The following is a 25,200-nucleotide window of genomic DNA, read 5'->3' as shown; positions in this document are numbered from 1 at the left end:
CCTGGCCAGGTTGTCCATCTCTGTAACTCATAAGCTCCACTTGCCACATTTTCTAATGATAAAGCCAATTGTAGTGCCTGTTTGAAGTCCAGTTAGGCTTCAGCTAGTCAGAGCTTTTGCATGGTCACATCATTAATCCCACGTAGCAAATGGTCTCTCAACATCTCACTTAGGGTTAAACTAAAATCACATGCCTCTGCCAGTTGTCTTAACATTGTCAAAAATCCCAATTTCCCCTGGTTCTTGAAAGCCAACCAAAACCAATAGCATCTCAGAATTAGAGGAGGCTTGAGGTCATAATATTCCTTAGCTAAACCCGTCAACTCTTGAAAGCTTGTAGTATCTGGTACCTCAGGGAAATTTAGGCTCCTAATAATCAAAAAAGCTGCAGGTCCAAAGCTGTCAGGAGAATTACTTGTTGCATCCAATGTATTTGTCCAGAAAAAAATAACATATTCTTCCCACATACTGGGCTCGGTCTTCAATGGCACAATCGAACAAGTCAAGCTTCCCAAATAATGATATGAAGCCAGAAATGCTTACTCCAACTCAAAGATGACTGTCGCAAGTGAATTTCTTCAGGGGCGTGTTTATCTCTTGTCACTGTTGAAATAACTCCATGAAGGGCAGGATGCCATCACAAAGTCGCCCTTTATTTACACATGCATAGTACATGACACTGACCCAACTAGCTCAGAGCTGGCTTCTAGAGTGATCAGAAACACTGACTCTCCTGTTTATATCTGTCAGTCAGGGCTCTCTGTTTGGACCAGGTTATGAGATCCACCTGGATTACCTCATTCCAATCACTACACCTGTGACTGTCGACTGCTCAGTAGATCTCTTGGCCTCTCTTGAGAACCTATTTGGCTTGTGTTAAAGACTCTTGCTGTTGCAGTATGAGCCATTAGGAATATATATGCCCCAGATTTGACCCCTGGTCTGGGATTGTAGTCTCAGTGTGTAGAAATGATTTAGATTAGGACCTATGGAGAATGATCTCAAAATTAGTTGGTGATACAAATTAGACATTCAGCACATAAAGAGCATTAGGAGAAGGACTGGGCTTGAGAAAATTAGATCATGTTGATTTGTACTTCAACCTCATTTATCTACCTTTAAGAAAGTAAGAACATAAGAAATAGGTGGCCATACTGCCTTATCAAGCCTGCTTCATCATTCAATAAGATCTTGAATGAACTTCCACCTGAATTCTACCCCATCCAATAGATCATGGCCTTCACTTTCCTATGTACTCCTCAGAACCTTGTGGATCAAAAATCTGTCTAACTCAGCCTTGAATATATTCAGTACCCCAGTCTCTGCTGCTCTTCGTAGAAGGTAATTAAGAAGATGAGAGAAGAAATTCCTCCTCATCTCCATCTTTAATGGGAGACCCCTTATTATGAAACACTGCCCTGTAGTTCTAGGCTCCACCATAAGGAGAAACATGGTCTCAGTATCTACCCCTTCAAGCCCCCGCAGATTTCATTAAGATCATTTCTCATTATTCAAAATACCAATGGATATAGGCTGAACATGCTCAACATTTCTTCCGAAGTCAACCCCTATAACTTGTGACTTATGCAATAATGAGCCTTCAGTGAATTGCTTCTGACATAAGTATATCCTCCCCTTTAAGTCTGGACATCAAAACTGTACACAATGCTCTCAGTGCAATCTCACCAGAGCCCTGTACAGTTCAGAAACTGTTTCCTCCAGCTACAGAGTCTGGAGCCAGGGGTCATCATCTCAGGACACAGGATCATCTATATCGGACTGAGGTGAAGAGAAAATTTTTGGAATCAGTCTCCTGCCAGGGTTGCAATAAGGGGTCTTGAAAATAAATATTCATTGTTCCCCACTGGCAACCACAAAGCCCAACAGTGGCATCTTATTAAAATGCATAACATAAAACTTGACCTGTTCCTTTTCAGATCTTTCTACGTGCCTAGAAATTGAAGTTGAGAAATTAATCTTCTCTTTGGATGGTTACAAGGCTATAATGGATGTCCTGCATGGATTGTTAAACACACGGTGGCTGCAGTCACTGCTGAAGGTAACAAGCATCTTGGGAAAGCCTCGCATCAGAGAAACTCCTGTGGACTTCTTCACCAACACTGTGGGTCTGCCCTCCTAGTACCTGCAGGGAGTACCCTCTTTGCAGGGTTAACAATCTAGCCTCTTACCTGATCCAATAGATAAGTTAATCGAAGAATGAAACATGCTGTTGTTTTGATTTTTGACTCATGTTTAAACATGCATTTTAGACATGAGGAAGTTTGGTTGGCTGACAAAGAAAATGCAGAAATGGTTCATAAAGTACTTCTGGTTTAGCAATAAATAGAAACACAAACTGGGCAAACTCAGGACTGACCCTGAATGACACAAACACAAAATTGGCTAAGGATCGGAAAGCATAGAGTGAGAAGAATGGCTGTTTGTCAGACTGGATGGAGGTGCACAATGGAGTCACCCAAGGCTCAGTGCTGAAACCACTGTTCTTTCTGAGATACTTTAATGATTGATGCACAGGGCACAATTTCAAAATTGAAAATGACACAAAGTGTAACAAACAGTGAGGAATGATGATAATTTTCAAGAGGACATAGACTAGGGTAGTGCGGTGGGCAGACACATGGCAACTGAAATCAATGCAGAAATCTGTGCAATGATACACTTTGGCAGGATTACAAGGAGAGAAATTACAGTATCTGCTATACAGTACAAATTAAAGCAGCTTCTCAAGATGGAGACAAAGGAAATCTATTTTAAAATTTATTCTTTCATGACTTCGTTGACAAGACCCACATCCAATTTGTTGCCCATCACTAAGTGTCCCTTCAGGGGAGTTCAAAGTCAACCACATTTTTGTGGGCCTGGAGTCACATGTTGGTCAGATCAGGTGAGGATGGCAGATTTCCTTCCCTCAAGATCAAGTGATGACGGTTTTGTGTTCACTATTACAAGACATGCTTTCATTCCAGATTTGTTTTTGGTAAATTAAATTTATTCAGTCATTGAACTTAAATTCCACTTGCTGATAATGTGGAATTGAAACCTCTGACTCCAGAGCATAAGCTTGGCCTAGACTACTAGTCTACTGACAAACTTTTGGAACTCTGCAGATATTTAAAGATTTCTCCCTTGTTTGTCCAGGTCTATGAGAGTCTTCATCAGTACCTGAGGAAGAGACCACAGCCTGTCCTGCCAAGAGCATCTGAACTTTGCCGAGAGGTGAGAGCAAGCTTTCTTATTTCACAAAAGGCCTTAGATTCAAAGGTCTTCATCCCATCTCACACATCCCCTATGGAACAAAAAAGCCATCACTTTTCCAACATTGAAACTATGAAAAGATATCACTGAATAATAGCTTTATGAGAGGGCATTTGGAACAGTCACACTCTACTTCCTGTGAGTTGACCCAGAGTGAGAAACTGTGCCTGATTTAGCACGATTGAGAGCAATTGCTCTAGATGGCCATGGATGGTGGAGTGGGGATGGTACATTGTCAGTAGGCTGGCAACGAGGCACCTTCTTGGGATTGTTTACAAGAAGCTTTATAAAGTATTTAATCCTGTGTTGTACTTGCCTTGGGAGAGCTTGTGTGCAGGGAATTTTATTAACCATTTGCTGTAACTGCCCTTCAGTATTTGATGGGACGGTCTGGAAGAAGCTTTACTTTGTATCTCACCTATGCAACTTCTGCTCTGGAAATGTTGGATAAGATAGTTTTTGGAGAGCTTTACTGTAAGATTGCATTCTCCCTCCATAGGTCGGGTGCATATCCCACTTCACCTGGTGAAGTTGACTTTGTCCAAGGTTCACAGAGCTAAGTCTGATCAGGAGCAGGGAATACTAGGAAGTGTACATTGCTTGGTCGGGACACATGGATAGATTGGGAGACACTAGAGATTGGGAGTCACCAGTCTACATTCCAGGACCCATGCCTAAAATTGACCCATCTTTCATGGTGGTAGACAAAGTGGTCCTATTAGGCGAATGACTTAGCTTCAAGTTCCCATCATCACTCACAGAATCATAGAGCCATACAGCATGGAAACAGACCTTTTGGTCCAACCAGTCCATGCCGAACATAATCCCAAACTATACTAGTCCCACCTGCCTGTGTGTGGCCCATATTCCTCTAAACATTTCTTACTCATGTACTTATCCAAATGTCTTTTAAATGTTGTAACTGCTGTATCCTCATCCACCATTTCCACACCACTGTGTTAAAAAAGTTTCCCCTCATGTTGTTTTTAAATCTTTCCCCTCTCAGCTTAAAAATATGCCCCTTAATATAGAAATCCCCCACCATAGGGGAAAGACACCTGCCATTCACTTTATCTATACCTCTCATGATTTTAAAAACCTCTATAAAGTCAACCTCCAAGCTCCATTTAAAAAACTCCCAGCCTATCCAGCCTCGCCAATAACCCCATTCCCAGCAATTTCATGGTAAATCTTTTCTTAACCCTCTCCAGCTTGATAATATCTTTCCTATAACAGTGCGACCAGAGCTGGACACAGTACTCCAGAATAGGCCTCACCAATGTCCTGCAAAGCATCAACATGACTTCCCAACTTCTATACTCAAAGGAGTGAGCAATGAAGGCAAGGGTACAAAACGCCTTCTTAACTACCCAGGTCTGCTTCTCTTTCTTGCTCATAATTAAGTGTGAGTTCTCATTCTGTTCTTCTGACTCTGTATTCTACTTTTGTTGTTAACATACACTTTCCATTTGAACTGTAGCCATGTGGGTGTACGGATCTGTATATGTGCATGTGTCCGAATGAGTTTTGGTTCTGTGTTTGTATACAGGTCTGTGTGTACATGCATGCGCATATGTATGTGCATGTGTGTCCTGTGTGTGGGTCTGTGTTTTGTCGGTATATGAGGGACACTAAGTATGTGTATGATTCATTGCATGTGTGTATTGTTCTGTGTGTGTGCACGCGCGCGTGTGGTTTTGCATCTTTGTAAAGTTTGTGTGTCCTGCTCAGTGTATCTTTGTTCTGTGTTGCAGATTTGTTTGGGTTTCTACATGTGTTAGTGTGTGTTTGTGTGTCTTGACCTTTATAGGTGACAGAAATGCTCAGAGAAACTTCTCGGTCTATGGACTTTCGAGAACTGTACTGGCTCCTTGGAAAACCTGATTTCCAGGTAGGAGTATTCAGCATTGAGCAACTCTACCTGAATTATTTATCCAGCAGTAATCACGACTGTTAGGCCCTTACCCTACACCCATCTCTTGGATCGTCCATGATTCCATGGCCCTTCATAACCCCTTCATACCCTTTCCATACCCCCTCCATTACCTTTATGTCACTCCATGCACTACCTACATTCCCCATATCCACTTTTTCAGTCCTCTACGCACAGAAACAATAATGCCAATAAGCCATTGGCAAGTTTGTTAAGTCTTTGAAATACTCCTTAAAGTGACAACATTGGCAAATACACTTTGAAAACTATTTTGAAAAGAAAACTGCACATCTTACAACCTCATAAAAATGTTATTCTCACAACATTTGCCCACTCTCCTCTTTCTTCAGCTGTCCCTCTCGACCAAGGATGACATTCTTCTACTCAGATATTTTTGGTCCTGCGGTGACTAGACAGCGCAATGCTGGATCCACATATCCTGCCACAGGTGGGGCAGGCACCAACTAAAGAAGTGGCTGGGAGGGATGCATGGGTTTTTGCCCATTCCTTCCATTGTTTGTACTTGGCCTCCACCTGGTCCTTTCAGAGATGCTCGAGATGATTATCACTTTCTTGGATACTTCTTTTCCAGTTTGGGCAGATTCGGTCAAGCAGTTCCCAAAAGTTGGTGGAGATATTGCACTTTTCCAGGAAGGCTTTGAGGATGTCCTTGAAGCAGTTTCTCTCCCCTGGATTGGCTTTTCAGCCTCATGTTGGGCTGGCGTTATGCTGAGATGGTGATGCATAGCATGCTGTGGCATGTTATCCAGGACACTCACATTAAGGACTGAATTGGGGTTGAGGAGTTCCTCAAAGTATTCCTTCCAATCAGAAGCAGCACGGTGCCACAGTGGTTAGCACTGCTGCCTCACAGCACCAGGGACCTGGGTTTGATTCCATCCTTTGGGTGATTTGGTTTCCTCCCACAGTCCAAAGGTCTGCAGGTTAGATGGATTGGCCATGTTAAATTACCCCATCATGTCTGGGGATGTGTAGCCTACGTGGGTTAGAAGTGACTGCTTGCTTGTCCTTGAAAGGTTTCAATCTTTTCTTAGCTCTTGGTGGGGTAGGTCCTTGTGCCGTACTCGGACTTGACTGCATCGAGATTCTACACACGTTATGGCTGTTGGTGACTTTCTGTATTTCCTGCATTCTTTCTGCTCACCATCTGTTCTTTAGGTCACAGGTTTGTTTTTATTGGATGTTAGCCTTCATTTGTCCATAGACCTGCTTTCTTGCCTTCAAGTTCCAGTGGTGCTTCCTATTCAGGAACTCCTTACTGTGGTGATTCCCATTAAACTAGTCTTGATGTTTCTGGTTGAGAAACCTAGAATCTCTTGCGCAAGTGTTGTTTATGACAGATTTCAGGCAGTCTGGGAGCTATGGTTCCAATTCATTTAGCATCATCAGGTTAACGGTGACACATTGACTGAGTTAGTCTTTCTTCACGGAGTCCTTGAGTCCATCGACATTGAACTGCTGCCACTGCAGTTTTTGGACTAGTTGATGAAGTCAGAAGACTGGATTAGGGCATGATTGATCCAGCAATCATCAGCTCCTATCATGGTGTGGGTGATGCAAACATACTTGTTGTCTCTTGCTTGGACAATGATGTAGAGAAGCTAGTCCTGGGCGAGGGTGTTGACATGAGGTCTTGTACTTGCTTCTCTGATGAAATGGGGCATTCATTATGATCAGACCATGCTTTAAGCATTTTATCAGGAAGAGGGCTGTGTTGGTGCTTGTCTTCCATATGCCTTCCTTGCCAATCACACCTTTCCAGAGATTTTATTTATTCATTAACGGGATAAGTGTGTCGCTGGCCAGGCAGCACTTATTGCCCATCCCTAATTGCCCAGAGGGCAGTTCAGAGTCAACCACGTTGCTGTGGGTCTGGAGTCACATGTAGGCCAGACCAAGGAAGGATGGCAGTTTCCTTCCCTAAAGGGAACCAGATGGGTTTTTGCGACAATTGACAGTGGATTCATGGTCATCATTAGATTCCAGATATTTTATTGAATTCAAATTCCACCATCTGTCGTGGCGGGATTCAAACCCAGATCCCCAGAACATTATCTGGGTCTCTGGACTAACAGTCCAGCGATAACACTACTAGGCCATCGCCTCCCTTCCAACTTGGGAATTGAAATTACCAAGGAACACAGGACAATGAGTGACTAAGGCTGGAGTAGAGATCCTCTTTAGGATCATTTGTTACTTCTAATGTTGGGCGTACACACTGATAACTGTGATGTACTGCTTCTGGGTTAGCATGAGCTGAAGAATTATGAGGAATTTGTTTATCCCATGGGAGGGCACTGATTGAAAAGATCAATTAATTTATTTTCTTTTATGGTGAAACCAACCCCATGGAGTTGGCATTCTTTCTCAGACTTAGCCTTCCTGAAGAAGGTGTATCCACCAACCTTGTTTTTTGAACTGATCTTCTCCTGCTGTGGCATCTCACTCAGTGGAGTGTTGTCAATGTCTTAGCACTGGGGTTTCTGGGCTATGTTAGGGGTGTGATGTTCAGGTGTGTCACGACTGAGGTTGTTCATGAGGGCCGTGTTGCTCCAGGTTGCAAACTTCATTTCAAAGGGATGGAAGATAGTTGTGTGTATATGGAGTGCCCATTGTTCACGGATGACAAGATGATCCTTATATCTATATCTATATCCAACAGCAGGGTTTGCTGAGGTTCAGGATACAGGCTCTGGTGCTTGGATGGGAACACACACACACACATACACACACACACACACACAAACTCATTCTGACTCACTCACTCACTGTCAGTCTCTCACTCTCTCACACACACACGCACACTTTTACACTCTCTCACACACTCTTTCACACTCTCTCACGCACACACTCTCACTCACTCACTCACGCTCTCACTCACTCATTCACTCACTCATTCATTCACTCACTCACTCATTCATTCACTCACTCATTCATCCACTCACTCACTCATTCACTCACTCACTCACTCACTCCTGGGAGCCTGAGGTCCTGCTTGCCTTTAGATTGGCATCAGAGTCGAGAGGGCACGCTATGTCAAACAACCGTATTAGACCAGCAAAGACTCATTGCTATTGCAGCAGCAAGTTGCATGCTTCTCAAAAGGCCAATAAGGTTCCTCCCCCTGCATTGATGCCACTTTCAGTTCCTGATGTCATGTTTCAAGCTCTAGGCTTTAGGCCTCACCTTCCCCCTCCACTACTCTAACTGATTTGGTTTGACTTCTCCTTGTCACTGATACTGAAGCTGCTCTCCCCAACCTGCTGCCATCACAGGGGCAAAAGGCTTGAATTCATTTCATCTCTGACCTGAGCAAATAAACACACAGATATTGAAAAAAAACTCATCAAAGAAAGATTTGGTTGTTACAAAGTAATAAAGGTGTCGATCAAAAAGAGCTAGCACTCCCCGTGACAACATTGCTTACAGGGTTGTGTCCGTTAATTCTTGGAGTGTAGCCATTGGTAGCTTTATCAAAGAAGCACTGAATAGTTGGACAGATAGAGTTTTTTCACGTGGCCTCAGTATGAATGCTTGGCTAATCTTTCTTTGAAGAGTTTGTTCTATACCAATGCGTTTACTGGGACAAGATTAAGAGGTGGGAAGTCAACCAAATGTTTTGTGGGGAGGACTTTCATTGTCTGTAGGTAATTAACAGCTTTATGCAAACTTAAGTTTTGTTTTATTCATTAATGGAACATGGGTATCACTGGTTAGGTCAGCATTTATTGCCCAATCCTACATGCTGCCCTTGAGAAGGTTCTGGTGAGCTGCCTTTATCGTTATTGCAGTCCATTTGGAGTAGGTACATTCACAATGGGAAGTTTCAGGATTTTTAACCAATGACACTGAATGAACAGAAATACGTTTCCAAGTCAGGGTGGCATGTGTCTTGGAGAGTAGTTTGCAAGTGGTGGTGTTCCTGTGTATCTACTGCCCTTGACCTTTTGGATGGTAGTGTTTGTGGATTTGGAAGATGCTATCTAGGGAGCCTTGTTGAATTTTTGCAATGCATCTTACAGATGGTGCACACTGCTGCTACTGAGTTTTGGTGGTGGAGGGAATAGATGTTTGTGCATAGGGTGCCAATCAAATGGGCTGCTTTGTCCTGGATGGTGTAAGCTTCTAAAATATTATTGGATCTGCACTCATTCCATCACACTCTTGATTTGACTCTTGTAGGTGATGGCTTGTAACTTTTTCAAAAATTGTGAGGCATGTTTGAAATGTCTACCCTTGCAAATAGAATAAGCAAGGCTGGGAGTACTGAGTGTCCGCATGCCACACACTCCTTTATAAAATACTGGCTAAAATTGCTAGAAACAGAAAAAGAGGTAGGAATCCTGGAACTGAGTCCATTTTTAAAGGGCACCCAGCTCAGTCTGACTCCATGAAAATCTAGAACTCTCACAATTTTAAGAATCTCTATTAGGTCACCTTTTAGTCCTCTTTTTTCAAGAAAAAAGAACTTCATCTATCCATCTGTTTCTGATTGGTATAATTTCGCAGTTTTGACATCTTCCTTCCCCATCCTCTTCCGTGGCTCAAAACCTTTTCTATAATATGGCCACCAGAACACTTATATTGGGTACAGAAGCCCACTGGCCATCTTGCTATATTGGTATTAGTCCGTACAACATGAGTTCTAAACCTGCTCCCATATCAGTTAGAGAAATTGGACATACCAATAGCTATAACATTTGGAAATAGAAAAGCTGGTATTAGTAAAAATGATGGTTGGATTTCCTGTTCTCTGTCAGGGACATAACCTGACATTCTTACATGGTCTGATCAAAATTTGACTTCAGCCCCACAACAAATTAGATGGACTCTTTACTTGATTATGAGGTAGTCAATTCTATTTGCTGACACTCTCTGTTTCTGATTTCCCAGTTTTTGTTCTTCCACAGGATATAGGTGTCACTAGATTAGGCCAGTATTTGTTTCCCTTCCCTGACTGACCTTGAGAAAATAGTGGTGAGATGCCTTCATGTATCACAGTATTCCATGTTGTGCAGGTAGACCCACTGACATATCCTTTCTTGCTCAGGGTTGTTGTTCATTGAATTTCAACACTTGTATACAGCTGAATTTGAACACAAAAGTGTTTACACCACTACCAATCACCCCGACCAGGAACACCATTAAAATTTAAGAAGACATATGATAATACATGTCAACAGACACAGAAGCATTGTGCTAATATGCATGCAAGGATATATACACCTAAAAGGGCTCATGTTGCTGCAGACGAGGACACATATGCATGCAATCATACCTATACACACAATTCCTTGAGTGTTTACGGGAATATAAATGTTCACATATGGACATATATTCAGAATCATGTGAAAGCACTACTGTGGATGCATAATCAGCCAAGAACATATACATTACATACATCAGCATATGTATGTATGCATGTGTTGTTTCCATGTGTGCGAGTACACATGAAACCATGTCTAAAGATGTAAATTCAACTCAGAGAGGTCTTGAGGAACGGAATTGATACTAGTCATCAAACCCTTCAATTTCCTGCAAACACTTAACAGCTGATGGCTGGATTGATTGACAGGCCCTGCTCTCTGCTCATGACACCGTGGCTCAGAAAGACTACGATCCCATCCTGCCTCCACTGCCAGATGACATCCCTGAAGATGAGGAAGCCTTGAGGATAGTGTGCCTGGTGAAAAACAAGCATCCTTTGGTAAGGACAAATGATATATAAGGGTGATACAGGGGAGTGTATTGTGCTTGTTTACTTTTCTGTGGTCAATAGATTGTTCTAAAAAAATGCTCAAATCTAACATTTTAATTTCTCTTATCCTCTCATTCAGAGTCTCTCCCCTTCTGCCTTTCACTCTCAGTCTTACAGTTTCGCTCTCAGCCTGTTAGTCTTTGTGTTAATTATGTGTGTGGGCTTGTTATGTAAGTGTTAAGTCACATGTGTGGATTAGTCACTTACATGGGTGGTTAACTTTAGAACAGCTAGCTGTCTGGTATTTGGGTTCGGCGACAGGGTTACAATCAATCTGAGTTTATTCAAGCCAGATTGTTTGGAGAAAGATATTGAGAGGGAAAGTAGGCTTGAGCCTCAGTCATTGCACCTGCCTATATAACCTCACTGGGGCTACAAAGTCATTGGCTAGATCTTGAGCAAAGATTGTCTCTTGGTACCTTGATACGTAAGCAATCTCTAGTGCAGCAACAAAAGTGATGAGTACATCAGAGGTAAGTCAGGAAGACAGAAGAGCAAACGAGCCACTGATTACACCTTGATCAGCCTGGTTGATATATCACTGTTCCTACCGTTGACACCATCCCAAGTGTTATCTATGAACTTCCAGATATATCAGGGTTAACTGACTGTTAAAGTAATTTTGGAGCTCTCAACAATTGTACTGCCCATGTATGAGGCTGTTTTCTCATCCTATACATAAGATGCTACACCAACCACATAGTGGTAATCAGCTATAGTGAAATTTGGGAGAGATCTGCAACAGACTCAAAATCTGTAACATCGCCTGTTTCTCTATGCAGGGAGCTACTATCAAATGTCATGAAGTGACAGGATCCATAGTGATAGCTCGGGTGATCCGTGGTGGTCTCGCAGATCGCAGTGGTGAGTAACTCCAAATGCAATTTGGTGGAGGCAGGGTAATTGTGCAAGAGTGTACAGGCTATGCTGTCAACACTCTTCAACAGATGAAGATCCTCACTATCCGTGCATGCTTAGAATATTGGTCCCCTCACGATGGGCTTAACTGCAGCCAGCATGGAATTGAGTACCAAGGATTTCCATCCTTGCAACAGGCAGTGATTGAGATTTTAACTTGGAGCAGGGTTCAGGAAGGCAGAAGGGGCAGTTGTTAAACACCTCTCAGCTTCATCACCTGTTGCTCCTGCTTCATACGAGGTTGGGCTGGGAACTACCAGCTGGCCTGGTTGGCAAGTTTTGAAGCTTGGGGCAGAGAAAAATGCTATCGACAGGAAGGTAAGTCATAGGGAGGGGTTTGGGGTGAACTCCCAAGACAGAATAGGGATGGCAAAGGAAAAGTCCAAAGGGGAGGCCTAAACGTTCTTTCTAAGGCCTGGAGGAGCGCTTCCCACACTTCTTAGTCTCACTCTATCAGAAGGTCAAGAGTGAGAATGTTTCCTGATAAATCAATCTTCATTCCCATTGGTAATTTCTCAGATAATGAAACAGTCTGTGTACAAATGCAGCAGGACTTACACAACAATCAAACTTTGGCTGATACGTGTCATGTAATATTTGTGCCACACAAGTGCCAGACAATTACCTTGTCCAAGAAATAATCTAACCATCTCCATTTGATACTCAATGGTATTGCTGTTGCTGAGTTCCCTCACCGTCAACATTCTGAAGGTTACCATTAACCAGATACTGAACTAGATCAGCCAAACAATTGCTGCAGCTACAAGAGAACGTCAGACCCTTGCAATGAGTAACTCACCTCCGGATACCTCAAAGCGTGTTCCATCATCTGCAAGACAAAAGTCAGGAGTGTGATGGAATATTCTCCACTTGCCTGATTGGTGCCGCTTCAACAATACTGAAGAAGCTCAATACCACCAAGGACAAAGCAGTCCACTTGATCTACCCACTCCTAAACATTCACTCCCTTCCACAAGTGGCAGCACATAGTGGCAGCAGTGGCTATGATGTATAAGATGCACTGCAGCAAATCAGAAATAGCTTCTTTAACAGCATCTTCTAAACCCACAACCTCTACCACTGAGAAGGTTGCCAGCATGGATCTACACTGGGGGTGGTTTGGCTCTACACAGTGGGCCAGTTGTGAGTGGGTAATGGCCCGGATTAAGGTTCTACAGCCAGACTATGAGGACCAGCAGGTGGGTTGGGTATATTCTCTGGCAGAATTTCCATTTTTAGTCATTGTTTATACTATAAATTCTGATGGGAACAATTGTAGAATTGAGAACAGCATTTTCTTACCTTAACTGGAGCCTGGAGAAGTGCATCTCAGGATCCTCAGCCTGGAGATCCTGTTGCAACCCACTTCTTTCTTGTCTCACTGGGTGTGCTGGTCATCGATACTTTGTGGGTGCTCTGAGAGATAGGGGTGACGGTGCTTGCATTAGACAAAGGTGTCATTATAATCCTTGCTGAGAAAGCAGGTAGTGAAATGCATGCTGCAGCTAGTCACATACTAACTGTACACTTGATGATGTGAAAACCCATGTCGCAGTGAGTATGGCAAAGTTTGTGTCCAAGACTTCATGTGATCCTAGAATCCGAACAAATCCCCAACTCCAGCTCCACTCCCCTAGACTCTATTCAGATTCTTCTACTTGCTTCATGGAATGAGCTAAAGGTGTTTGCATGACAATGTATCAGTCACTTGCGTGACACTTATGTGGACTGTAGATTAGCTAGTACTGATTATTCCACTATGGCTGGAAGAATATGGAATTATGAAATGGTGTCATTTGTGGGCTGCTGTGTGAGTCATGATATTAGCTGTGGACTCTAGGTACAGTGCAAAAAATAACTTCATGCACTGACACACTCTAATAGACATTCATGGTCTGTTGTTTCAGGATTGCTGTTTGCTGGGGATCAGTTGGTTGAAGTTAATGGAATACCTGTCACTGGGCTGGAGCCTGAACAGATCATTCAGCTTATGGTAACACTGGAAATGTAACGGCTATTTCTTTCATGGGATCTGTCCCAAGTGACAGTCAGCACCTTCAGAGGAGGAGGGGCCTGGTATTATAATGAAAGTCAGCACCTTCAGGAGAGGAGGGGTCCTGTTCCCAGTGAAAGTCAAAAGCTTTGGGGATGATGGAGGGAATAACAGAATCCTAGTTTTGTTTTAAGGCCAATGTCCTTAATACCTACAAACTACAGGGAAAGAAGGTTATTTCATAGAATCCCTACAGTGTGGAAACAGGCCCTTTGGCCCAACAAGTCCACACTGACCCTTGGAGCATCCTGCCCTGACCCATCCCCCTATAACCCACCTAACCTAACATCCCTGAACACTATGGGTAATTTAGCATGGCCAATCCACCTACCCTGCACACCTTTGGACTGTGGGAGGAAACCGGAGCACCAGGAGGAAACCCACGCAGGCACGGGGAGAATGTGCAAACTCCTGCCCGAGGGTGGAATCAAACCCAGGTCCCTGGCGCTGTGAGGCAGCAGTGCTAACCACTGAGTCACCATGCCGCCCTAATGGAATACCTGTCGCTGGGAAATTATATTTTCACCTGTCGTCAAATAGAATCAACAATGCACAGATTCCAATTCCCTATCTTAATATCTTGATCAGGTGGTCAAAGTGTAGGTACTGTCCTTACCTCTGAGCCGGAAGTCCTGGTTGAAATCCTCAGGACATGATGGCCATGGAAGGTGGGAACATTGAATGGCCAAGCAGTTTGATTGTCAACCTGTGAATCTTTGCAACACACCTCCAGCAGGCAGTAACAGCAGGAGAATCTCCTGGTCATCTAAAGATATTCAAAAACTGTAGCCTAATGCGAGCCATGATATGAGTAGCAAAGCTTTGGATGAATTGGCGCTTACAGAGGGTGAATGTTGAGAAACCAACTGGAGATCATTAGAGTATTTGAGGAGGCAACCCCTCCATCTTAAAAAACTCCACAGGTTTCACGGAAAGCATCCTCCTCATTTTGAGTCACTGCGCGAGAGGTAAGCAGGGCACCAACTGGGAGAAATCAGGCTCCATTCTTTAAATATATAGGTATCATTAGGATGCAATCTGTGAATTGAAGACCAACTGGGGAGCGTCAGACCGATCTCAATATGTGGCTTAAGTTGCCTGGAGTCAAATTGAGAGCCATAATGATCTAACTAAGCAGCAATAATGCATTTGGACAGAAAAAAAATTTGTATTTATATAGCACCTTTCATATCCACTGGACATTCCTAAACACTGTGCAGCCAGTGAGGTACCTTCTAAAGCTTGTTCCCTATAGTAAAGTAGGTAACATTGCTGCCAATTTACATATAGCAAGCTCCCACAAACTGCAATGTGACAATGGCCAGGTATCTATTTTTGTGAGGTTGATTGAAGGATGAATACTGTTCAAGACATTGGGGATAATGTTTATGTGAAACAGAATCTTTTACATACCCACCTGAAAGAGCAGATAGGGGTTTAAAGTTCCATCCCTGACAGTGCAGCACGCTCCCAGTATTGCACTGGAGTATCGGTCTAGATTCTTGGGCTCAGGTCTCTGGAGAGGGACTCAAACATGACTTTTCTGCCACAGAGGCAAGAGTCTTACTGTCCCTCGGCTGACAGGGTCACTCAACCTGTAGACAGGGCGCATGTACAGTCGGACAAAGGTCTCCCGGCTAAAACATTACTGAGGAACTATTTTACTCCTATTAAGTTGTATATTTTTACGACGTGTTTAATAAAACTGATAATTAATCCATTGCTTCTTCATACAGGGCAAGTCTGAAGCCAGTGTCGTGTTCAAGCTTATTCCAGTGTCACATCGGCCAAAGAGCTCTTCACAAAACACAGTAAGGCCTGTATCATAATGATATCCAAGTGCCTCTACCCAGGTTTATTTTACTACAACTCTCTGGTGTCTCTTTGTTGAGATATTTCTCACTGTCCCTGCATCTTACACTCTTACTGTTCCTCTCCAGCGTCACCTCTCTTCCCCATCATTATTCCCATTCTCACTCCCTCCAGCGCCTTGTCCCATTATTTCCCAGTAGGATATTGCAGGATATGCTTCAGCAGAAATATTTTAGATAATCTAGATGCTGGGGAATATACGCTGTGAAGAACTGTGTCAGTGTAGCTCAGCCAGGATAGGAATGGGTGAGTGCGGACTAATGCGAGCCATGATATGAGTAGCAAAGCTTTGGATGAATTGGGGCTTACAGAGGGTGAATGTTGAGAAACCAACTGGAGATCATTAGAATATTTGATTTTGGAGGTGACAAAGGCATATTTGAGGGTTTCAGTCACAATGGACTGAGGTGGATTTTGAAGAGGCACAGTCTCAGGATAAGAGGCTAATAATTCAGGACTAAGATGAAGAGAGGTTTTCTCACTAAAAGGTTGAGAATCTTTGGAATTCTCTGCCTCAGAGTGTTGTGGATGCTCCTTCAGTGAATATATTTAAAGCTGAGATAGACAGACAGATTTTTTGGGCTTTCAGGGAATCAAGGTATATGGAAACTGAGCAGGAAAGTGGAGTTGAACATCAAGATCAGCGGTAATCATGAGTGTTAGAGCAGACTCAACATGCTGTATAGTCTACTCCTGCTCCTATTTCTTGTTTCCAACAAATCATAGCTGATCTGGTGTCGCCTTAAGTCTACTTTGCTGTCTGTCTCCCACAACCCTTCACTCCTTTGTTGGTCAAAAATCTGCTTAACTCCGACTTGAACATATTCAAGGACTCGGTCTCTGCTGGGTTTGAAAGTTCCAAAGACTAATGCCTTCTTGACAGAAGAAATTCCTTCTCATCTCTGCCTTAAATGGATGCTGTTTTGAAATTGTACCCTCCTCATTTTAGATTCCCCCAAAGGGGAGACATCATCTCAGTATCTCCACATGCAAAGCCCCTTCAGAATCTTAAATGTTTCACCTCTCATTCCTCTAAATTTCTTTGAGTAAAGACGCAACCTGCTCAACCTTTCCTCATAAGATAACCAAGTGCTAAACTGCACTGACTCTTTCAGGATCTGGCTGATCTGTTGTGCATTTTCAGCAACCTGTATTTCTTGATCAGATTTGTCCATTTCTTCCATTTTGTTCTTTGTTTGATATATTTTAAACTGTTGATCACGCATGGTATTGCAGTTTCTCACAATTTCTCCTTCCCCGTAGCTTTATGTGAGATCACTGATAGATTACTGCCCGCAGTATGATCCTGCCATTCCTTGTCCGGAAGCTGGCCTGAGCTTCAGGAGAGGAGATATCCTGCAGGTTGTCGACCAGAATGATGCCCTGTGGTGGCAGGCCAAGAATATCACAACATCCTCGAAGTGTGCAGGCCTGATTCCCTCCAATAACCAGCTAAAGAGGTAAGACAACCGACTGGGAGCGTACAACAGTAGTGCTAGTGTGAAGGCAATAAGTTGTGCAGTTTGAGGACCAAGTCTTTTTGCTGGGCTACTGCCACATATAAGCGGAAATGGAGATCTCGTAGCACAGTAAGCATTGTCCCAACTGCTGAGACAGAAACTATAGGTTCAAGTCCCACTCTAGGACTTCACAGAAATCACAGAAGTGTTACAGAGCAGAATGAGACCTTTCATAGAAACATAGAAAATAGGACTAGGAGTTGTGAAGTGGAGTCATGCTAGACTCGAAACGTTAATTTTGTTTTTCTCTTCATAGATGATGCCGGAACTGTTGACTTTCTCCAGTACTTTCAATTTTCTTCCAGATATACAGCATTTGCAGATTTTGCTTTTATTACATTTATATAGAGCTACTCACATTCTCAAAAATGTCTAAAAGTCCTTGAAATATAATATATTTCTTTGAAGTGTAGTTACAATTTATTATCCTACCATTGGAACTACTTAGTGAGATATTGGTATTAGCTGGGTGATAAAGGGCCAGTTAATGTATTGTCTGGTAATGCTTCTTGAGAGTGTCCTCCTGATGCCCTGATCACATGCTGCTCTTCATTACATGGGACTACGATAACTTTAGCATTCACTCAGTCAGACAAAAGAGGCATAATTGGTTCATCCTATAAGATTACTATTACAATCTGGGACAGCACAGGGTTAGATACAGAGTAAATCTCCTTCTATACTGGCCCATCAAATAGTCTCAATGCAAGGTACAGCATGGAAACACATGCAGAGTAAAGCACCCTTTATATTGTCCCCTCACACTCTCACAGAATAGATTCAACACAGGGTTAGATATCAAGATAAATCTCCCTCTGCAGGTTCCATCAACCACCCTGGCAGATACAGCAAAGGTTAGAAAGGGAAAGAAATCATTACAATTCTTTCAACCTTTTAAAACGCAGCCCGCCATTACATGAACTCCACATCAATAACTATCTCTCTGATATATTAGCTCTCCTGCTGAAGCTCATCCTCTGAAATTCACTTTCCCACTGTTGCATGAACACAGGGATTTGCTGGAGTTGTTTTCTGAAAATATTTCAGCTTGCTTACATCGAACGGCTTTTTCATTTTCCAGAACTTCCACTGCCTTTCCCTGTATATGCTGAAATGCTTCTCATTTACATTTGTTGTCTGTACTTTAATCTCCTTTTTGTACTCCCAGGAAACAGAGGGAGTTCTGGTGGTCTCACTCCTTCCCATTGCACATTTGCAGCAAATCAACACTCTGTGAGTAATACCAGTGTGGGTTATTTCAATCAGTGTGGGGATGTTTCAGTCAATGTGGGGTTATTACACTTGGTTTGGAATTGTTTCTCAATGTGAGGTTGTTTCAGACAATTGTGGACAAGGTCAGAAATCAGATTACACCAGGTTATAGTCTAACAGGTTTATTTGAAGTCACAAGCTTTCGAAGCATTGCCCCTTCATCAGGTGAAGTGGGAGAGTGCCATTTAGGCACAGAATTTATAGGCAGAGAGATCAATGGGTGAAGAGATCAAAAGATCATACAAATGGTGTGAATGGAGTGTCGACAGACTGAATAACAGGTCTGTACAGGTGATCAAGAGTGTCAGACGGTGTGAGTAAAGTGTCAACAGCTGAATAAGAAACGAAGGGATGACCTATAATAAGGCAGTGCTGGAGACAAACCAAATGACTGGAATAACATAATAGGTATAATTGGTATAAGAGTCGCATGCTGAGGGTCTAACCGAAGTAAAAAGTAATCCAAAACTGTACAAACGAACTAAGATAGAGAGATCATAACAATTTATCAAGGTGATGGTGGAAGATTTTACAGATACAGAACAGTATGGTGGGGTCACATGTAGTGCAACATGAACCCAAGATCACAATTGAGGCCGTCTTCATTCTTATGGAACTTGGCTATCAGTCTCTGCTTGGTGATTCAGCATTTTTGTGTATCTTGAGGCCGTCTAAGAGGACACTTTCCCAAAGATCAGAGGCTGAATGACCTTAACCGCTAAAATGTTCCCCAAATGGGAGGGAACATTCCTGTCTGGTGATTATTACGCGGTGTCCATTCATCCATTGTCATAGTCCCTGCATGGTCATGCCTTGGGGCATCCTTGCCTGCAGCGTATGAGATAGACCACATTGGCCGAGTCACATGAGTATCTGCTGGGTACCACCTTAGTGTTAATTTTCTGAAATTATCCCTCTGCCTCATTTAATTGGATTATAGGTCATCTCTTCGCTTGTTATTCAGTTGATGACACTTTACTCACAACATCTGACACCCTTGATCACCTGTAAAGACCTATTATTCAGCCTGTTGTCACACCACTCACACCATCTGTATGACCTTTTGATTTCTCTGCCCATTGATGTCTCTGGCTATAAATTCTGTGCATGTGTGCTTCTTTCTCACTTCACCATGAAGGGGCGACACTTTGAAAGCTTGTGTTTTCAAATAAACCTGTTGGACTATAACCTGGTGTCATCTGACTTCTGACCTTGGCCAATATCGGCACTTCTACATCTGTCATTGTGGGAATGTTTCAGTCAATGTGGTGCTGTTCCAGTCGGTATGGGGTTGGAACAGTTAGTGAAGAATTGCCTCAGTCAGTGTGGATTGTAACTGTCAGTGTGGGGTTGTTTCAGTTAGTATAGCTTGTAACAGTCTTTATGGGATTGAAACAGTCATTATGGGGTTGAAACAGTCAGAGTGGAGTTCTTTTCATCAGTGTAAGATTGTTGCAGTCAGTGAGAGGATTTTAGAGTCAGTGTGGAGATGTTAGCATCAGTGTTAGGACGTTACAAACAATATGTGGGTGTTACGGTTAGTGTGGGGATCCTAAGTCAATATGGGAATTTTATGTCACTATAACGAATTTGAATGCAGAATACAGGGTAAATGGCAGGATTGTTGGCAGTGTGGAGGAACAGAGGGATCTTGGAGTCCAAGTCCATAGATCCCTCAAAGTTGCTACGCAAGTTGATAGGGTTGTAAAGAAGGCATATGGTGTGTTGGCTTTCATTGACAGGGGAATTGAGTTTAAGAGCTGTGAAGTTATGAAGTAGCTCTATCAAACTCTGGTTAGACCACACTTGGAATATTGTGTTCAGTTCTGGTTGCCTCATTATAGGAAGGATGTGGAAACTTTAAACAGGGTGCGGAGGAGATTTACCAGGATGCTGCCTGGACTGGAGGACAGGTCTTATGAGGAAAGGTTGAGGGAGCTAGGGCTTTTTTCATTGTAGCGAAGAAGGATGAGAGGTGACTTGATAGAGGTGTACAAGCTGATGAGAGACATAGATAGAATGGATAGCCAGAGACTTTTTCCCAGGGCGGAAGTGACTATTATGAGGGGACATAATTTTAAGGTGATCGGAGGAAGGTATAGGGGAAATGTCAGAGGTAGGCTCTTTACACAGGGAGTGGTGGGTGTGTGGTATGCGCTGCCAGTAGTGGTAGTGGAGTCAGATACATTAGAGACATTTAAGCGACTCTTAGATAGGCACATGGATGACAGTATAATGTAGGGTATGCAGGGTAGTTTGATGTTCGTAGGATAATAGGTCGGCACAACATCGTGGGCTGAAGGGCCTGTTCTGTGCTGTGCTGTTCTATGTTCTGTGTTCATAACAGTATAATTATCTCAACAAGGGTTTAACTGTCAGTACCATGCATGTGGGAATGTTACAGCTCTGATCCGTTCTCTGGGCACTGGTTTCTTGGCTGCACATTCCTATTGTACCTGCTCTGATATTTTGTTCCCTGCTATACTCTGACTTTCCTGATTTTAGACAATTTGATCCCTCCATAGACCTCACATGCATCAAATTTTTCCTTTAAGTGCTTTAAGTCTTTTAAGAGGAAGGGGTCTCATCTATAATGTCTCCATTTCCTATAAAGATGCTTAGGACAGAGATGACACTGTGCCTTGTATCTCTTACTGTCTGTAAGATCTTGCGCACTGAATGTGATCTGTTTAACTTTCTGCTGCTGTGGGATTGATACAGTGAGCCCTGTGGAAGAAGGTGAGTATGTTCAATCACATATTGAACTGCTACCTGCTCATTACATTTCCTGATCTAAAGCTCACACCCTCACCTATGGCTCATTTGTGTGGTTTACAGAAGAGGACATGACAATTGCTGAGAAGTTTGTTGAAACAGGTAATAAAATTGTCATTCAATGAGTTGAAGGATATTAGAGAAGAGGGTGGTGTTGAGGAACATGGGGAGAGTGTGGGGTATTTTTCTCTTTATTCTTTCTGTACAGCAATGTGAGCATCACTGGCATGGCCAGCATTTGTTGTCCTTGAATGAAACAAATTGCTAGGCCATTGCAGAGGGTAGTTAAGAGTCAACCACATTGCTGTGGAGCTGGAGTCACAGATAGAGTCTGCAGATTCTCCTCCCTAAAGCGCACATGTGGTTCAGTTCAGTTTTTACAAAAGTTAATTAAGTTTCATAGTCACCATCACCAAGACTAACCTTATATGAAAAATACATTTACTGAATTTATATTCCAACAGCTGATGTGATGGAATTGGAACCCATGATCCCAGAGCAGTCTCCTGGGTTTCCAAATTACTGGTTCAGTAACATTACCGCTGTGGTTATTGACCTTTCTCCCATTGGAAGACATGCTTTTCTAACCACCCTATCTATGCCCATCATAATATTATGTGCATCTATCAGGTCCTTTCTCAACCTTCCTGCTCCAGGTAAAACAAACCCTTCCTATCCAATCTTTCCTCAAACCTCAGACCCTCCAGCCCAGGCAGCATCCTGGTAAAAATCCTCTGCACCGTCTCTAGTGCAATCACATCCTTCCTATATTGTGGTGACCAGTACTGCATGCAGAACTTCAGTTGTGGTCTAAGCAGCATTTTATACAGTTCCAGCATAACCTTTTTGCTTTTGTGCTCTATGCCTTGCCTAATAAAGGCAAGTATCCCATATGCCTTCTTGACTACCTTATATACCTGTCCTGCTCCCTTCAAAGATCTGCGGATATGCACACCCAGGTCCCTCTAATCGTTAGAATCTTCCAGGATCCTGCCATTCACTGTGTAATTCCTTGCCTTGTTAGCCCTTCCCAAATGCATCACTTGACATTTTTCTGGCTTGAATTCCGTTTGCCAGTGTTCTGCCCAGCTGACCAGTCCATTGATATCCTTCTGCTGTTTATGACTTTTCTTCACTATTTACTGCCCTAACAATTTTTGTGTCCTCTGTGAACTTCTTGATCATATCCCCTACATTTTAGTCCAAATCATTAATGTACAAACAGCAAGGGCCCCAGCACTGAGCCCTGTGAAACTCCCAGGAAACAGGCTTCCAGTCACAGAAACATCCTTCTGCCATCACTGTCTGTTTCCTGACTTTCAGCCAATTTTGGGTCCAATGTGTCAATTTACCTTGGATCCCATGGGCTTTCTTGACCAGTCTGCCATGAGGGACCTTATTAAAAGCCTTACTAAAATCCATGTACACTACAAAGTATCCACAAAGGGAAAGGGGCCGGATCCTGAAGGGATGGGGGTGGTGTCAGTTTGTGAGTCAATTATTGAATGATTAACAGTTAAGAGTTACCAGCCAATCATGGGAAGGTGTGATTTGCGTGTTTTTTTTTAAAGGGTGATTTTGCGTGTTGTGTTACTTAGAGATGACTGACCTATAGAGGCATAAATTTCCAAGTTTCTAAGGTTAGTCTTCTTGATAAGAGCATCTAGTTGGAACATCATCCCTAATATCTGCATTTCCAAATGTTGTGCTGAGGTTTTCTTTCCTATCTCCACAGATGAAGAAGCCTTTGAATCAGGTAATTGAGCCTTGTCTGTTTAATGTACAGTGCTAGCAATGGTTCCAATTTAAACTGCAAACAGCCCAAATGACCAATATTCCCCATTGTGGTTCATATTTAGGGTAGAAGGTTGAGACCAGGAATCAGGCTTCCCTCTTCTCTCCCCACTCCATCCTTTAACTTCTCTTCATGATCCTCCTGGGTTACTGATCCAGATCAGGAGATCATTGACAGAAATCTTGGAAAACATGAGATCTCCTTGATCTGTGTTATGCGTTCAAGACTCAAACAGTAAACAATGATACAGTTCTACAGTTGAGGTCAAAACATCGACTGTTTTTGAGAAGGATGGGAGGAGGTGTGGGTGGAATGTAAATGCCAACATAGGCTACCTAGACTGAATGGCTTGTCTCTGTGCTGTACATCCTATGTCATAGCTATGCTGCCATTTCCAATCTGTGCAGCAGCTCTCCTACAGTGAATTGAATCAGACCTCCCAACGCACCAAGGAAAACTGGCAGTGCATTAGGAGAAGTACCTGGAATGACTGTCAATCTATGCAAGTGGAAAAACTTCAAATTAGAGCCTGCAACCTCAAGAAGCTTTTCAAAAAGTGATTTACACGAGAACTTCCGCAGCTGAGGGTCGGCCTAGAACATAGAACATAGAACATTACAGCGCAGTACAGGCCCTTCGGCCGTCTATGTTGCGCCGACCTGTGAAACCAATCTGAAGCCCATCTAACCTACACTATTCCATTATCATCCATATGTTTACCCAATGACCATTTAAATGCCCTTAAAGTTGAATTAAACCTCCCTCTGCATGGCAGCCTGCAGGATTGTCAGGAAATGGAAGAGGGAGGGTGTAAAGTAGAGATGGGAAAGAGGAAAGTGACAGCATTTGTGGAAGGCTGTACAAAAAATATTACCTCCTGCCCTGTCTAAAGATTTGCAGGCCACACTGACTGTATCTCGAGGGAGAGCTTTTTTGTGAGTGAGAGGGTGTAAAAGTGGAACCAGTGGAACAAAAATGTTGTTTGCTGCATGTAAACCTGCAACCAACAGTATTCAGACAGCTCTGGGGATGGCTATAGAAGACTATGATGGACTTGTAATACAATCTAAAATATGCATTATAGATCAGTCCTTCATTGTTGGAATGGCCTGATTTTTATCTCCATTGATATTCCTTTTTCTCCTTAAGTGTTTTAAATGATTCAGCTTATGATCACGACAGTGAAATCGTGACAGTGGAAAGCTTGCATATGGTCTTTCCGTGATTAAATGCTTGAACATTAAATTCCCCATGTAAGTATTTCTATAACAAGATTCCATCATGAATGTTGATATAACAAGTGCAACAGAAATGAATTATGCGCAAACAGGAAGACATCTAGCTTATTTTTGTGATTACCAAACTAAATTGGAGGCTTTTTCACATGTTGCCTGCTATCAATAAACATGTTACTAATATTATGGGGCCACTGTTAATGCTGAAGACTAATTTTAGTCACAATTTGCTGTTGGCTGAGCCACTGAAAGCTCAGCACTAATTTTAGTTGCAAATTGCTGTTTGGTTGGTGACAAGATAACAGAATAAATATCTGTACTTAATGTATTCTTTTTCCAAATTCTTTTCTCTTGTTTGCTTTCTGAAGAGGAACTGAGAGAAGGTAAATCTGCAAAGTTCTATTACGTGAATCCTGAGCCAATGTTAGAATTACAGTCACTGCTGGCCCATACTCACCAAAATTTGCTACATTCCCATAGGGCTGCTCTCTCTTTAGAGAGACTCAGCAGATGGTCAATTTAAGCTGAAGGTCACCACACCTCAGGTGAGGGGTGAGGTTGAGAAGTTGGGGCTTTTATTGGTAACCTCAGCTGGTATAGGAATTGAACCCACACTGTTGGCATAACTCTGCATTGCAAACCAGCCATCCAGCCACTTGAGCTAACTGATCCCCATACCCACTGCTCTGATCACTGCTACTCAAGTGCAGTGCTGGCAATGGAGCAACTGAAAAAGCTAAACTTCTTTGTTATGTGAGGCCAAGCTGTTGTC

At 42.8% G+C, this 25,200-nt stretch overlaps 1 protein-coding gene across 1 annotated transcript in view; it reads left to right on the top strand.

Moving 5' to 3' along the window:
* The first annotated feature begins 2,005 nt into the window (after positions 1–2,005).
* mpp4b (MAGUK p55 scaffold protein 4b) overlaps positions 2,006–25,200 on the top strand; it is a 37,304-nt gene continuing 14,109 nt past the window's right edge. The window contains exons 1-13 of the mRNA XM_048599363.1: positions 2,006–2,059; positions 3,160–3,237; positions 5,087–5,167; positions 10,806–10,937; positions 11,771–11,852; positions 13,814–13,899; positions 15,696–15,770; positions 17,095–17,291; positions 18,520–18,584; positions 21,345–21,362; positions 21,462–21,500; positions 23,134–23,154; positions 24,797–24,811. Of these exons, the coding sequence (XP_048455320.1) occupies positions 2,006–2,059; positions 3,160–3,237; positions 5,087–5,167; positions 10,806–10,937; positions 11,771–11,852; positions 13,814–13,899; positions 15,696–15,770; positions 17,095–17,291; positions 18,520–18,584; positions 21,345–21,362; positions 21,462–21,500; positions 23,134–23,154; positions 24,797–24,811 (943 nt within the window). The remainder of the gene's footprint in view (positions 2,060–3,159; positions 3,238–5,086; positions 5,168–10,805; positions 10,938–11,770; positions 11,853–13,813; positions 13,900–15,695; positions 15,771–17,094; positions 17,292–18,519; positions 18,585–21,344; positions 21,363–21,461; positions 21,501–23,133; positions 23,155–24,796; positions 24,812–25,200) is intronic.

The sequence above is a fragment of the Rhincodon typus genome, chromosome 7 (genome assembly GCF_021869965.1).
Source record: "Rhincodon typus isolate 14 chromosome 7, sRhiTyp1.1, whole genome shotgun sequence".
Classification (NCBI taxonomy): Eukaryota; Metazoa; Chordata; class Chondrichthyes; order Orectolobiformes; family Rhincodontidae; genus Rhincodon; species Rhincodon typus.
The sequence above is the reverse complement of the archived record's forward strand: the minus strand, read 5'-3'. Positions and strand labels throughout refer to the sequence as shown.